Here is a 17668-nt window from a genome sequence, read left to right on the forward strand (position 1 = left end):
GCTCAGCAGAGAGGTACACATGATACGAAAGACCTCGGAAAGAAAGCTTATCTCCACTGCATGAAATTAATCTAAACATGTGTGCAACACGATAACATGTTTCGATCTTATAATAAATAGCTGACAAGACAACGTTATGAGGGGAAAATGTTATACAAAAGGAAAGTGGAAAAACCATGTATCGCATTCCGCAATTGTTGACTTATATAAGTGCATGGGTGTTGTGGACAGTCATGACCATCTCAACATCAAAAACAGTGAACAAACGCAAAGCGTTCGTTTTTGGCTCTATTCAGTGTGGTTTGCCTTGGATATCTCGCTTATGAGCAGTTTCATTAAGACAAGGCAGACAACACTCGGGCTACCAATAAACTGTTTCAGAGAATGGTTATTATACCTTCTTTTACAGTAAATTCCAAACATGCTGTAGAATGCTAACACGTAACCATAATCACATTAGATAACATATTGATCGTTGCATGTACTACCAATATGAAACATGAACACCATCTTTTAAAATTAATCAGCTGTTTAATATTGTATACATGTATCTGTTTTAGGTTGCAGAACAACTTATCGGTGTCAGAGTATAGCACGCGTATAAGGAAATCCAAACAAAAAAGCGACATTGCTGAACTTGACCCCTTTGGCTCTGTGCAGTGTAGAGTCAGCTTGCCCAAGACTTTGGCTCCAGAAACACCGTGGAAAGTAATAAGAAACTCAAGTATGTAAAACATTTTTAATAATGTATGTTTTTATAGTATTGCATTTTTAAACGTCCCTTAAATCAAAACAATGAATGGTATATTTGTCTCTTAAGTTTATGAAAATGCATACATTAAATTATTCCTACTGTTCAATGGCACATCTTTGATTTCAGAGTCTAGTACAAGAAAGCGCCGTTTAGATCAATCAGGTATTTAAATAACTTTTCAATAAAGTATTGATGAAATAATAATAACAAAATATTGTTCAGGTGTCAACCTTTAGTTTCTGATACATCATTGCGAAGGTCTAGGCAAGGCTGCCAAGAAGAGAAAGTAATCCTCCTACAGTATTATTTGGAATAATACTTTTTTTTCAAGTGACAAATAATGTTTGTTTTAAATTTTGTAATAGTATCAAAATTTTCGCGCTTAAAATTGGGACATTTTTTACGAAAGTATGCATATACAATGCAACTGTCGCTTACAACGTGTCTTTATAACAAATATTCATCAATATGTGTTTTCTTTTTACAGACCGATGTTATTGCATTGCATCAGAAACTCCACAAGATTTTGTTGTCGTTTCGTTAATCTCATGGTGTGATTATTTGTGGTAGTTTCCCGTGACATATCTTGGGATTGTTTGGCAAGATAATCGTTACACTCAAATACATTGATTTATGTTTTGGTTTATGCTTTTTCTTTATGTAATAATGTGCACGCGTTATTTGTTGATATAGAGGCTCTTAACTACCTAATAGTGAATCATATCATTATTGATGATCGTCATGTTTGATTTAATCCATATGTTTTCCCTATGTTCCTATGATGTAAATAAATAAATGAAATTCAATCTAAGATGTAAACATTTTATATCCTTGATGTAAAAATGATTGTAAATCCGTATTTAGATTTTATTCATATAACTTAAGTATACATTTATATGGAAAATGAATGAGCATGTGTGTACAATATCATGATAGTGGATTATTAATTCCTTTCTGATTTATTTGATATAAAACATATTGTTTGGTAACCGTTCTATGCATGTGTAAATAATAAAAGAAATAGAAATATTTATATAACGAAAGTCGAAAACTACAGGGACAATCCCATTAGTTGATCATCAAAATTAAGCCCTGTTTCGGGGTACAAGTCAAGGACCCAAACAACAACGAACTAGAGACACACACATATTAACACCACTTCTTAAATTATAAGTTTCAATTTTTGTTTTATTACTGACTTTTACATAAAATGATATGTGCCTGAAAAATTGTAATTATTTCATGCATTAAAATTAAGCACGGCTAAAATACCGTATTTCAACACACATGGTTCAGTCATACATTGCATTCCAGAGATTGTTTATGTGGTTTACTTCAATTTACTTCGATTTAAGCACACTTATGCATAAATTGATCAAAATAAAAACGTTGCCTTTCAAACATCTTCTGAAGCATTGTACGTTTGAAATAATTTTTGGAAAACCTTTTTCTAATACCGTAGTACAAAACTGTTGGCTTAGAAATATTCAATACTAGCCTTAGCGTATTTATGAGAAACACAAATAACACTAATATCAAGTTACTACAAAAGTTAAAACTGCTATAGTGTATCAATGCATGCTCACGTGGTATAATTTCAAAATTGATAAAAATATTAAATGTCTCCGGCAATTTTGAAATACATATAGATAAAAGTCGGTACTAGAACTACCACAATGTATCAATGAATACTAATATCCTTTATTTATTTAACAAATTTGAAAAAGAAGCAATTCCTATCTACAAAACTCGCCTATAGTAGTTTTATAAAAAATAAAAGTGGCCAATATAGAAAAAGAAAATACCACAATGTACACATCACAGGATTATCATTGCGCCGTTTTGCATGTGCGTTTACCTACTGATGATGATATTCAATTCAATGACTACAACACACCTCTACGGTTATTGCTACCATCAGATCCATAGTGTATTAATGCGGGTTATGTATTGTTCTGAAGTCAACCAGAGCGTATTTATGCTGATATGTCATAATTATTTATAAGTTAATATTTTTAATGCCGTTACATAATAAAACCGATAAAATACATTTTATTGCATTCACATGTATATTAAAGGTTTTGAGTAGAAACAAAAGTGTAAAGAACACTACCTAAATAATAAAAATGTATATGTCACTAATTCGTGAAATTCAAAATTGATTTAATGAGGGTGTTAAATTATGTAATTTTATATATTATATAATGTTTGTAATTAATTTCTTTAATTGTAGTAGAAATGTGTACTGTGTTTAATTTGATAAACGTTTTACCTAACTGATAACGCATGTTGATCATGAGATTTAAGACTCTGCTTTTAGCAAAACATGTACACAATTATAAAAATTAGCGGTATTCCGACGCTGTACGATAGCGGTAATCAGAAGCCGAAAAATTGAGTACGGTTTACACTGCTGCGGTAGTTCGCCGGTGTATGATAGAGGTAATGGGGACACCCAAATTTAGAGTCTGCATTAGGCGGCTATGGTAGCGGAAAGGATATGGAATTCAAACAATACAAGGAATAGACTAAAGCTGTTAACAAAATACATGTGCTTATTTTCATTTGCAGATACAACACAGCGTTCCACTTGTGCAGAGCTAGATCTTCTGGTCCGTACAGGTATAACTTTAACTCAAAAGATAAGCAAATATTCAATGAAATTATTCATTTCTGCAGCACAAAATGGGTTATTATACGTGTTGTTGTTTTTTTCCAATTATGACTAAAATTCATTATCTTCTCAATTTTATAATACACTATGTTTTTGACTTGCACCTTAGTACACAAAAAGGATGAATTACATATATAAATATATATATATATATATATATATATATATATATATATATATATATATATATATATATATATATGTGTGTGTGTGTGTGTGTGTGTGTGTGTGTGTGTGTGTGTGTACGTGTGCGTTTGCGCTTATATCCTTTGGAGGTTAATCATATGAGTACACAGCAACCTTCCGAGGCACAATTTACTTCCGAGGTTAATTGTCCCGTTACCTCGGAAGTTTAAACCTCTGAACAGCGTTATAATGTTCACCAGACTCTCCTGGTTAAATATGAAGATTACCTCTAAATAACGTTGTATAGTGTGTCGTGTGTTTGAGTGTGCTTGCACACATTGACATACGAAAACAGGGCGTGGAAAAAGTTTAAAGTCGGGCATGCGCATTGGCTCTCCGTTTCGCTGCGCATGCCTAGTCCGCCCCCGCGGGCACCTGTTAAATTCGCGCATTGGGCATGCGCACTACCATCGACACCTCACGTGGTGTGGGAACAACATGGCGGCTTGCCGAGGTAAGTTGTGTATTATCGATTCTAATGATGGCGGACAGTTTTTCTGCTGTAGGATTTTTGCAAATTGGTTGGATTTTGAAGTGTGTACGTATCAATTCTATTGTAATACCTTTTTATGGAAAGTAATGGATGTCGGAGAACACTTCAACATCGTTCTGAACCATTGTTTTAAGACTGTTTCGTACCACAGCACATGGCATTAGTCATTTTAGAATGACTACACATGGCACATACCTGTACTGTATAATGATATATCATATACTGGGTGAGTACCTAAATCGGAACACTTTCGGCAATATTTGTGAAATATTTTTAGTAAGACTTGCACTACAAGTTCGTGTACAAGTACAAAAACTTTCATCAGCATACTAGGATTCAAGACCAATTGAATTGGTTGATATAAATGGCATTTTTCAAGATACTACCAATCTGCATGAAAAGTACTTTATTAACCGCATAATCAAGGACTGCCATTTTCGTCCTCGGAGTACCTAAATATGGAACAGTTTTAATTTGTTATTCATTTTCATTTATTCTTTTAAAATTATTGCTCATTATTTTGTTTAAGTAAATTAATAATTTATGTTATTTACAGCTTGTCTTTTTTTGTCATTTTTGTCAGTAAAATTTGATGATTTCAGTAAAATACAGGCTGTACCAGTATGCTGTGATTATGGCAAGCATGAAGTCTTTCCCCCGCGTGCCATGTATTGACATTTGAACATGAAAAACTTTAAATGATCGCAGTTTTTGAAATACTGACCGGATAAATGTGTCCTTTGGAACATGTATCTGAAGCAAGCGTCTTTATTGATTAAAATCATAAATAACCTGATCCCGATCGGAAAAACACTTTTATAATGGGTGTTCCATATTTAGGTACTGTTCCGATTTAGGTACTCGCCCAGTATATACACTTTATAGTAAGGTTTTTAACGGTGTTTAGTACGTGCTTATGTGGTGGTTAAAGGAGATAATAGTGTGTGAAAACTGGCTCTCTCAATATCGAAAACATGCAACAGATGCGAGGTGCCTGATCATGCAGTTAGAACTGACATTTTGTGGTTTACCAGTATGCAAGAATTAGCAGTCGTGAAAATTATACTTTTGAATTCTTATAGTTTTGCTTGGCATCAAATTTTTTAACAAGCACTGCTATTTAAAATTCAGAATTTGAGCAAGCCCGAAAGACATTTTACCAGTGCAGGGCTTCAGGGCTTGTGCTTATATTGACCACTATAATTATACATTGACAGATATATTTTACGATTTTTGATATGGCAAATCATTCACGCACAAGTTATTTTGTATCGAATGTGGGTAGTTATTCCGATTGCATCTATAAAATATCTTAAAAACAAGAAATATTACCAGATAATGTTACTTAAATGATAGTTCCGTACACAAAAAAAACAAATATCCAACAAATTATTATGAGTTTGATGCATGTTTCTTCATTTCATACTGTCAAAACATAACAATATACAATACATGAATGACACCTGCAAGGCTGCGGTTCACAGTTTAACAACAATTGGAACACTTCAGCCATGGCCGAGTTGTAACGATTGTATATAAGAGGTCTTTCTCGAAGCTTGCCGAAGATGGTCAAGTTTTAGGCTTGGTACAATTGTTGTCTGTGTCGGTCAAGTTTCGTTTTGTTGGAAAGGTAAATCCTTTGTTTTAATGCATCTAATGCTTGTTTTGTGCAAAATATCTTTGCACTTGCACAGTAAAATATGAATATAAACCTTTATTATCTATTTCAAACCTAAAATGCTTCTCTAAATACAATTTCAATATTTTTAAAAACCCCCCTGTTTTTGCACAAACCCGTATACAAGTTATGGATCGGAAGAATCCCATATAACATGTCTATTATTTTAGACTAGGCAAGAATCTGCATGTGCAGCCACAATCGATGCAGTATGATTTGTATATATATACATTGACAACACGAACATCAACAGAATAAATGCCCCAGATTTGAGTAAAACAAAAATTAATATCAATTTATTTCCTAAATCATGGTCTTAAATGTGCGGCAACATTTGCATGTTGTTTAAGTCAGAAGTCATTTTTACAGTCATTGTTGGAGTACGATTTATTAAAGTTCTATTGCATAACTGATCTGATTAAATTTATTGCCTTTCCTTTTAAAAAGGATGAATTCAGGTGTGAAATATAGAATATAAGTATATTATTATATTATTGCATAATACTAATACAGTTAAATGGAAACTATAAGCTTTCACCGATCTTTATCGTAATGTGAAAGAAAAAGTAATATGTTAAAAGGCTGCCAAACCATGTTTTCAAATTTGTCTTTCTGTTAATCTTTGAAATTTAAATGGCTGTAACACAATTGTTTATTTTCAAAAAAAACGATCCTATTATTGATTGTAAAAAGACCCATCCATTTCAGAAGATGTCGAAATATCGGAAGAATGAGAGCATGTGTTTCTTTTTCATATTTTCCACAGCAGTGGTCGAAATTAGCACAAGCCCGCAAGCCCTGCACTGGTAAAATGTCTTCCAGGCTTGCTCAAATTCTGAATTTTATATAGCAGGGCTTGTTCAAAAACATGATTCCATGCAATAGTATAAGAATTCGGGCTTGTTCATCCGAAAGTCTAATTTCAATGACTGCCACAGTAATAGCAGATCGAGATAGGACTCAGTACACATCCATGTACTCCTCATTTCTTTTGGAACTTTCAGGCCTTATGATATATGGATTTTGTCCAAGTGGCCTTTGGTTAAAAATGCTATTTCACAGACTGACTTCACAAAACCTTCATTAGTAACTTTTGCCCGTTTTTTTTTAAATGCATGCTGTTTTGACAACATCTAGTTAATATGTTTATGGGGAAAGTAGATTCACGAAATTATTTAGACTACATTGATTCATTATGACTTACTTATTTGATAATGAGATAAGCTTGGGTCTAATTATGCAAACACATTGTCTGCTCATAAAGCACCAATCACACAGGGCAGTATTGGGAGCTATGCTAAAAAGCCTAGATGAAACACTTTGATACACAGCATTGATTAAGCATGTCATTTGTGTAAACCCAGATGGTCATGTCATTAACTGGCGCGAGAAGTAAGTGGATTGAATAGTGGCTGTTTACATCAGACTGTTGTTGATATGTTGTCATTGTTCCAGCCTCATTTTATTGCAATTGCAGATGTTTTTGGCCAGAATCAACGCCCTTGCAGAAAAAAAGCCAACCAAAACTACCTTCAGACAAACACGGCTGAAATTGAGCTGAATTTGTGCTATATGCAGTATATCGATCAATACATAGGTATGATTTTGTCGTGATACATTAGCAGCATATTTGTGGACTTAGTCAGGGAATTGAATTTAGAAAAAAATACTGCTCACCCCTTTGTGTTTGTTAGAAAAATGTATGTACTTAAAAACAACAACAATGTTTTCTGTGTCATAATCAAAGCATAAGGTTTGTAAAAACAAAAAATGTTTTGAGTAGGTCTGATATGCAGTCTGCACAAAATATCTTGCCGATGTTCTCATCATTGTCTGTATTGAAGTCTAATTCTAGGTGGAGTTTCGTCTCCCATTGAGTAACAGTTTCTTTGGACAGTTTGTTAATTTTGGCTGCTATGTCGGATTAGTTTGATCATCACCATCGGCCTTCGTAGATATTAAATATCAATGCATAAAAAACTTTAAAAATATTATTGCTTGTCATGATGATGGACTGTGCCTCAAAATTGATATAAGTCAAATACTGCCGTCTAGAATCTGAACACGAAATAACAGTCTACAACGTGTGAGTTGTGTATACGTCATCATTTTGTGTGTTTACAAGAAATGGAAAGTAAACAAATTGAAAGTTGTTCTTTTTCAAGAGTTTTCACTCGCATTTTTATACCCCCGACAAACGAAGTTTGAAGGGGGTATATTGGAGTCACCCTGTGGTCGGTTTGTCGGTCGGTCCTTTGCAATTTACCTTGTCTGGAGTATAACTTAAAAACTACTTGATATATAAATATTGCCCTTTATTTGTTTTTTTTGCTGTCATTTTTTTTTGTCTTTGTTGTTTTTTTTTGGAGGTAAACTATACATTGCAAAAAGGAGACTCTAGACAAGTACACTTTTGATAGGCCAAAAAAGAACACTTTTTTAACATTCCATCTAGAAAAAGCAATCAAAGTAAATGTGAATTTAAAATTTGGTGGCATGGCACAATATTTATCTCAGGTTTTACGATAAGTATCTCTTCTCCTTAAAGTCCCCCCACTTCTCCCTAATTTGACTGGTGGGAGAAGTGACTTCTCCCCAAAAATTCAGCCTTGTGAGAGCCCTGGTGATAACAACCCGAGATGGTAAAGAAAGTGTCTGAAGTGAAAATGAACAAGAAAGAAGAATTAAGAGCAATCGGTCGGGATATTACTACAATGTGTGCATGAACATGCATGTACTTTGATATCAATACAATGCATTGTTTTCCCATTTAAGAAAGCACCATGTTTTGGGCCCACCCTGCCCTTTTTAATTCCTGGCTAAAACACTATTTACTGGTTCCAGGTAATGGAGTGTTTGCTAGGCAAGAGCTCTTGAAGGGGCAATTTATTCTCGAGTACAGAGGAGAACTATGTAAACAGCAGTCTGATGGTGATGAAATGTTCAAATACCATTTCAGACATAACAACAAGGAATACTGGTATAGTTTTTGTGTAAGCTATAATTTTGGTAGTAATAAATTGCTATTTATTTTCTTTTATACACTACTTTTTTAGCTTGTCTTTTTGTCCATTGATAAAGTCTGGATAGTGTGATGGCCTTGTGGTCGTACCAAAACTCTCTCTCAGATTACATGGTTACAGTTAAGTTTTGTTTTGTAAAACTATGCATTGACATAATATCTTGTCGTGTCTGGGCGGTAATTTTGGGTTAAAATTCAGCGCTATTCCCAGTGCAAAAAACATACATTTTCCCCATGACTAGAAAATATGTGTGGTTTATATTAAGAAAACATTATTAAGCAATGTCGGGTGCATTCTCCAAACAAAAAAACATTATCAAAGTCAATAGTTTTCTTGGTTTCAATATTTTAAACTGAAGCATTGTTGTTCACAAAATAAAAAAAATCTAATGACACCCAAAGTGGTGAAAAAAACACATAGGAACATTAAACACATAGGGACATTTGTCATAATACATTTCCTTTCTTTGTAGTAATGTTATGTTTCAATTGTTTTAATAGCATCGATGCCTCAAAAGACACGTGTCTGGCATGCATGGTCAACGACTTGGACCGATACACAAAGCCTAATTGCAAAGTGGTTAAAGTTGTTGATGACAGACATCAACCAAGACTCTTGTCTGTTTGCAACTGAAATGATCAGCAAAGACACTGAATTGAGGTACGATTATGGTGTTACTGATGTACCTTGGAGAAAGCGAAAGGTAAGAAATAAAATGTTTTAATTTTCTCTTCTTTTTAATTGAAGTCAAAATACTGAATGCATTGTACTCAAACTCTGTTGGATGTTAAATAAAGTCTGACGGGTATTGCTTCTCACTTGGGTAAAATTTGTATTATTGATTTCCCCTATCGATACCCCAATTTGGTGTGAGCTTTATGACGTCACAAATTTTAATAATAGACCATCATACAACCTCAACCTCTAGTTTCGTTAAGTGTTGAATTATTTCTTTCATGGCTTGTTTTTATGAATTATTCCCTTTAAAACCTATAAAAACTTACGGATATACTACTATTTTGTCTTGATTGAAATGTATGTTATAATTTATTACATAGCCTATGGTGTAGATACAGACATGACTTAATCAATAATTGAATTCCTTGTAAATGAGATTGTTTTATTAGCAAGGTGCACACAATCAAAGCTATTTCATTCAAATGGACTTAACTTGAATCCGGACAACTATCGGCAACTTTATGATAGTAAGTTGAATCATAAGTTGACATCAATGTCTCTGCATTTACAAACTTGTATACCATATTTTGCAGAAAAATGATGTCAAGCCTGTGGTTTTTGAACAATTCAGTAATATCGAGATGTTCCTTGTTAATTGTTTTTGTTATTTGCATGGTTTTTTTGAATATGCAAAAGTGAGAACTACATATTCCGTGTACATGAAAAGTCTTTTAGCGTTCAAAAATATTGATTATTAAAACAATTGGTACTTACTGTTTCTAAGAAGCGTGTACATGGGATTTAATGTTTAATAAAAAAAAAATCATATTGCCTTAAAAAATTTAAAGCAAACAATTCTTTTTGTATTATTAAATACAGAGAGACAATTTTTTTCTGTCGTAGTTCGAATTTACACATGACATATGATATATAAAAGCCTGGCAATGTCATGTTCTCTGACTCATTTCATGTACACTGTATTTGCCTTACATTATTTTATTTTCCAACTTCATCTAAAAGTTATATGACTTAATTTTCCGCCCCACCATTTGAATATTCATAATTTTGTTCTCCATTTGAACAAGATTACGGAAAGCCCTGTCCTACTATTGCCGTAAAAATCCACAAAGTAATAAAAAAATCTCAATAGTTTTTTTACTTTTTCAGTCTGTGTCTTGTTTTTTTGTTTGTTAGAATTTTGTGTTTAAAAGTTGTTCATCAGAACGTTTGTGGGAATCTTAAAACTGTTGAAATGAATAGTTTTTTCTAGGGATGCAAACGAATGGCAAAATTGATATTCGAATATTCGGTAATTCTTTTGATCGAATATTCGATCACAGGCAAGATTGTCTAAAAACTTCTATTTTGCATCGATCATTTGCGTTCCAAATAATGACTTCCGGTATGACATTTGCCGAATAATTTTATTGATGTCGGATTGTATGACGTCGTCTGTAATACGTATAGTGGCTTTATTGTGCAATTTCAAAATAACTTTGCATATGTTATCTAGAATTATACTAGTATGTCATATTGTTTCATTACAAAAACTACGTCAATATATCAAAAGTCAAGGTCATGGCCTCTTCACCGTTGCAAACGGTCTGGTTTCCGTCAACTTGTTATTATTTTGTACCCGTCTTTCGTTTGTTACTTGTTTTTGCACTAGGATGTTTTCCTTTCACATGATTCCATAGATTTGTGGTAGTTCCCAAGTACGTAAGACTAACACTGCACAACTTGCACGACACTGTTTTCTTGTCTACAGACCGTGTGAAATAATTCCAAACTTCAGATGAAGCAGGCATTTTGTCGATTATTTTGTTTACGTGTATTTGTTATATTTATTTCCGAACAGTTCGAGAGAGCTTATTCACAAGGAATGATGGACATCAAATTTTATGCGCATTATATTCAGTGCGATTTTAGCTACATTGCTCAGTTTAATTGACATACAAAAGAAATATTTTGTGTTATTGCTGACATGACGAACCCTTAATTGGCATCGTTTAAAATAGGTTCCAATCCCCTTTCAACTTTATTTATTTCATTGCCGCTAATTGGCAGGGGACGGCACACGTAAAATTATTTGTTTATTTCGCCATGATGATGGGCCTTAATTGACACTTGACGCGCCACTGTGTATTGTCTAGATGCTCGCGCCTCGATAATTGGTGACATGCGTGGGTGTATTGACGAAACGAGGGTAAATTAGAGCGTTTTAATCTTTAAATATAAATGTTAAATAAATGTTCAAGATGGAACAAAATTTAGAAAAAAAGTAAAAAATAAACGAATATTCGAATACCGATTTTAATATTCGAATACCATTCTTTTGATCGTATATTCGAATATTCGTTTGCATCCCTAGTTTTTTCCATAATTAATTCATTATGTGATTGGCCTTTGTCAAGACCACACAATCATCTATACTGCAGTTCATCATTATGTAAAATTACCTCCAGCTCATTTATCCTAAGTGTGTTAGAATTGTACCTCAGAAGGTTTGTCATAATTTAAAATTGTAAAATGATTTTATGGCGCTTGATATACATGGTTGTGTGCTGAAGACAGATACTTTTATGATATCTCATAAATGATTATGAATCCCAATTGGGCTAATTAAAATCATCCGTGTGTCCTTTGTCCCTCCCAGTTGTGTCTGGACTGTTATGAAGTCATCTATGGACTGATTTTAAAATACTTTTGCAAATGTGTTATGCATACAAAGACGTCATGTTGTGTGCAAGGCCAATGTCCTTACCTCCAAGGTCAAAATTACACTATATAACCCGGACTGTATCCTCTTCATGTATAGACAGTTCTCAAAGTAATTTGTTGTTTTGCATACAAAGATGACATTCCACTTGCAGGACCCGTGTCCCTACCTCAAAGGTCACACTTATGGTTTGATTTCTATGGAATGCTGCGTTTAATGACATAGAGTATATCTGTTCATGTCCGAACTGTATCTTTCACATGTATGGAAATTTTGAAATTATTTGGCACACATGTTTAGTATACTTTAGGCATGTGTTACGTGCAAGGTTTGTGTTCTTACCTCCAGGGTCAAAGTCACACTTTGTGTTTGATCATTATAGATTGTTCAATATACATACATTGAGTATAGGTGGTCATATCCAGGCTGTAACCTTTTGATGTTTGGACAGATTTTAAAATAACTTTGCACATCTGTAAACCACATAAAGACAGCCTTTAAGACCTGTTTCCCTTTGTAAAAGATCCAGGTCACACTTGTCTATGTTTTATTACCTCACAAATTATGCCAAAAGTTTTTAAATAATGGTGTGTTGCTGTGTGATAAATGACTGTATATAACTTTTTAAAATTTTAAAATGACCTTGCAACTCCTGAAACCCTGTCTTTGAACATAAGACAAATACTTCTCATGGCATTGTGACATGGCAGATGTGCGCATGGTATAGAATTTTGATACATTTCAGATGCTGTTAAAGATGGTCATACAGCTGCAGATACTACAGAGGTCACAGAAACATCTGAAGATGCCCTCGGTGAATCAGCAGAAGTCTTGGAACATGCTTATCATGGTAAACTGGAGTGCTATTTAGTTCATACTAATTGATTTAAGCCTGATTGTGTAAAAGCTAACAGCTTATTTTAAACACACTCCAGTCGGTTTTCTTGGTCAAACTCACCAGTACTGAGTGTAAATATGAGTGGAAACTAGAACATTTTCCTCACTGGGGATCAAACCTAGTGCTCACCTCTTGGCTGCGAGGCGGACACTATAACTCTGAGCCATCCTTACATTAATTGTGTTTATGATCTGAAACAGGTACATACATGTTTCTGTTGCATCTAGACAAGCATCGACTTTAAAGTACCTCATGATGTATGCTAAAAGTTTGTAATGAATTGAGTGTGTGTTGGAGTCAAACCTCAGAAAGTTTGTTAAGCTTAATTCAGTAAAACTTATGCTTGTTCTCAATCAACAGATTTATTCAGTCTGGGTTATTTAATCACTCATTGGGTGTCATCTTGGGGGACATTGTTTCTCGGAATGACAAACACATGTTGATTTATACATCTAGATCTTGTATGTTCGTAATTTGGCGATGTAAGCATCTAGTTAGTTAATAATTGCTTGTGTTATTTTTGTACCTGAATACCAGTATATATGTGTGAAGCTTTTAGCTTTAATGAGTTTGTAACAGAATACAATCAACTCAACTGTGTGTTTCAGATGCTGTAGGGAACAGTGGAACAGTTGCCCCATCCACAGTTGTCTCTGAACATGCTGAAGGGCCGCCTCAAGGTAAATTAAATACAAAAACCAAGTTTCTTTACATAGTTATTTCTCACTGGTGACCACAATCTGTTGATGTTAATTACTTAAGACTATTTTTCTGTGATGAGGTACCTCATAAAGTAAACATAATGCTTGTAAAGATGAACATGGAATATGTGTGTGTGTGTGTGTGTGTGTGTGTGTGTGTGTGTGTGTTGCTTACAAATGTTAGATATCTTGTCATCTATTAAAATCAGGCTTATTATACTCTTTAACATGTATTTGGACAAAGTATGCGTAAAAATATTGGTGAAATGTGTGTGTTGAAATGAAGAACCTCTGTGTGAATTGGGTCATCTTGTGTCGGAAAACTTAATTGTTAGGTCACATAAGAAATAGCCTATTTATACCGTCTTAACCATTTTTTTACCTTTCTTAAACATGGTGAGATTGCTTCCCTGTACAAATTCTTGGACAACTCTTATACTTGTTTAACATAATTGAATTGATCATCAGATTGGCAGATGTTTAAACCATACAGATGTAATTCAATCATACTTCATTTGAAAGTTTTCAAAAGACATATTTCTATGTTTTATTACCTCACAGAATATGCCAACAGCTTTAAACTAATGGTGTGTTACTGTTTGTCAAAATTGTAGCTCTGAGTGCTTGTATGGTAACTTAAAACTAAACTTACATCTCCTGAAACCTATGTTTGTGAACATAAGACAAATACTTTACTATCTCACAGCATTGTGACATGGCAGATGTGCGCGTGGTATAGAATTTTGATACATTTCAGATGCTGTTAAAGATGGTCATACAGCTGCAGATACTACAGAGGTCACAGAAACATCTGAAGATGCCCTCGGTGAATCAGCAGAAGTCTTGGAACATGCTTATCATGGTAAACTTGAGTGCTCATTAGTTTATACTACTTTATTTAAGCCTGATTGTGTAAAGCTAACAGCTTATTTTAAACACACTCCAGTCGGTTTCCTTAGTCAAATTCAGTACTAAGACAGTGTACATATGAGTGGAAACTAGAACATTTTCTTAGCGGGAATCAAACCTAGTGCTCACCTCTTGGTTGTGAGGAGGACACTCTACCTCTGAGCCATCCTGACATTAATTGAGCTTATGACTGAAACAGGTACATTCTTTTTTCTGTTGCACCTAGACCAGCACAGTCTTTAAAGTACCTCATGATGTATACTAAAAGTTTGTAATGAAATGTGTGTGTTGAAGTTAAACCTCAGAATGTTTTTTAAGCTTTATTTAGTAAAACTTATTCTTAAATTATTAGATTCATAGAGTCTGGGTTATTTTTTCACTTATTTGGTGTCACCTCAGGGACATTATTTCTCAGAACAACAAACAGTTGTTGATTTAAACATCCAGATATTGTAAGTTTGTTATTTAGTGATCATACACTGATGTAAGCATCTAGTTAGTTTATAATTGCATGTGTAATTTTCATCCCCCCCCCCCCCCCAGGTGGGCATATTAAATTGCACCGTCAGTCTGTCTGTCCGTCCGTCCGTCTCCGTAACTTTCCCTTGTATGGACAGATTTTAAAATAACTTGCCACATGTGTTCCACATACCAAGACGACGTGTGGCGTGCAAGACTCGTGTCCCTACCTCAAAGGTCAAGGTCACACTTAGTGTTTATTCACGATGGAGTGCTGCATATAAGGACATAGAGTATAGGTTGTCGTGTTCGGGCTGTAACTTTCTCTTGTATGGACAGATTTTAAAATCACTTGCCACATGTGTTCCACATACCAAGACGACGTGTCGCGTGCAAGACCCGTGTCCCTACCTCAAAGGTCAAGGTCACACTTAGTGTTTATTCACAATGGAGTGCTGCATATAAGGACATAGAGTATAGGTTGTCGTGTCAGGGCTGTTACTTTCCCTTGTATGGACAGATTTTAAAATCACTTGCTACATGTGTTCCACATACGAAGACGACGTGTCGTGTGCAAGACCCGTGTCCCTACCTCTAAGGTGAAAGATACACAAGTGTTTATTCACAAGGGAATTCTGAATATAAGGACATAACAGTGTAGGTTGTCAAGTATGGGTGGTATTTGTTTATGTTCAGAGGCAATTTAAAATAACTTGCCATATGTATTTGACACGTAAAGGCAAGATCAACTTTTCATGTACTGACCTTGTTCGTAGGTCAATGTCACATTCGGGGGCATTCGTCACATACTGTGACAGCTCTTGTTTATACCTGAATACCAGTATATTTTTTTTGAAGTTTTAAGCTTTAATGAGTTTGTAACAGTTTACATTCAACTTAAATTTGTGTTTCAGATGCTGTAGAAATCAGAGGGATAGTTTACCATCCACAGTTGTCTCTGAACATGCTGAAGGGCCGCCTCAAGGTAAATTGAATACGAAACCAACTTTCTTTGAGTAATTATTTGTCGCTGGTGATCACAGTCTGTTGATGTTCATAACTTAAAGACTTTTTCTGTCAAAAGGTACCTCATAAAGTAGACACAATGCTTATTAAGATATACCTCGGAATGTGTGTGTTTGTTTGTGTGTGTGTGTGTTCCTTACAAAATGTTATAAATTTTAAAATACCATCAGTTATACTGCGGTTTGATTACCTCACAAAGTATGCTAAAAGCTTCTCAAGATTTGTGTATTGCTCACTTGTTGTGTGTTCAACTTGTACCTCAAAATGTTTGTATGTAACTTAAAATTGATTTTAGGACATCTGACATATGTTGGTGTACATACAATCCTATCAGTTTTAGCATGTCTGTTTTTCAAAGAAAATATCACCATGGTGCCTGGTCAGCGGGGGAGTGAAAAATCTTCAAATAAAGTCACAACTCTTTGGGCAATCATGGCCCTCTTGTTAAAATATTAGCATATTTTCTTGGTTGAAACATTGATAATCATTTCATAATGAACAAAGGGAATGAAAACCAGGCAATATCTGAAGAGAATGATGAAGTTGATTCTGTAAAAGTGAAATGACCATGGAGAAAAAATAATGGAATTCAAGATCGAGATTAAATGTATAAGGTAACCGGAAAGGTCTTGTTTCCTTCACCGGTCAAACCTGAATGTGTCTGTTTTAAAAGCTTGTCAGAAAGACATACATCATTACATGTATCCCTGATACAGAATGAACCCACAACTGTTTGAGTGAGATACCTGCACATAGACTAGATAATTAACCTTGCTCTCAAGGAATCTTGTTTTGTCATTTCATTTTATTGATTAAGGATGTGTTCAGTGCACATATTATGAATAATGTTAGTTTCTTTCATGTACTACTATAAACAATAAAAACATTGGTGACTGCTTCGCCAATGGAAAGGGCTACAACAGACACCTTTCCATGGATTGATAACATATTCTTCAAACACTACACTTACTTTTTAAAGCTGAAATTTTCGTCCAACACTGTGGACATCATCAGAGCAACTGGCCTGATTATCGCTCACTCGCAGCTCTGACACTCGGGACTTCCCGCCGAATTTCCGTAATCCGGCGAAAAGTGGGTTGTAAATCCCAGAAAGGAAGGCCCCCTCGTCCCGGTTCATAACTGCCCCCTCAGTTTTGATGCAGATAGCCTCCTTCGTTTTTCGCACTCTCCAGTCTGATTCTCTCTCTATTACGCGTGCCCCCTCCCAGTCTATTTCATGATTATTTATGTTCTGGTGATCTGTGATTGCACTTTTTTCTATTGTCGATTCTGATTGTTTTCTAGTTGATCTAGTAAATGCCTTATTTGAGTTTGTTTCACAATCTTTTTTGTGTTCATTCAGTCTTATTCCAAATTTTCGCCCCGATTCTCCCACGTAGACTTTATCACAATTTTTACAAGGTATTTTGTAAAACATCTAAACATTTGTCAGACTCGTTGAGTACAGTG

General features: G+C 34.6%; 1 protein-coding gene across 1 annotated transcript; it reads left to right on the forward strand.

Moving 5' to 3' along the window:
* The first annotated feature begins 3693 nt into the window (after positions 1–3693).
* LOC128235635 (uncharacterized) lies at positions 3694–9441 on the forward strand. Its single transcript, XM_052950439.1, has 4 exons — positions 3694–4068; positions 7263–7382; positions 8630–8765; positions 9309–9441. The coding sequence occupies exons 1-4, from the start codon at positions 3936–3938 to the stop codon at positions 9439–9441; spliced, it is 522 nt and encodes a 173-aa protein (XP_052806399.1). The 5' UTR covers positions 3694–3935.
* Positions 9442–17668: the final 8227 nt, after the last annotated feature.

This window comes from Mya arenaria, chromosome 5, assembly GCF_026914265.1.
Source record: "Mya arenaria isolate MELC-2E11 chromosome 5, ASM2691426v1".
Classification (NCBI taxonomy): domain Eukaryota; kingdom Metazoa; phylum Mollusca; class Bivalvia; order Myida; family Myidae; genus Mya; species Mya arenaria.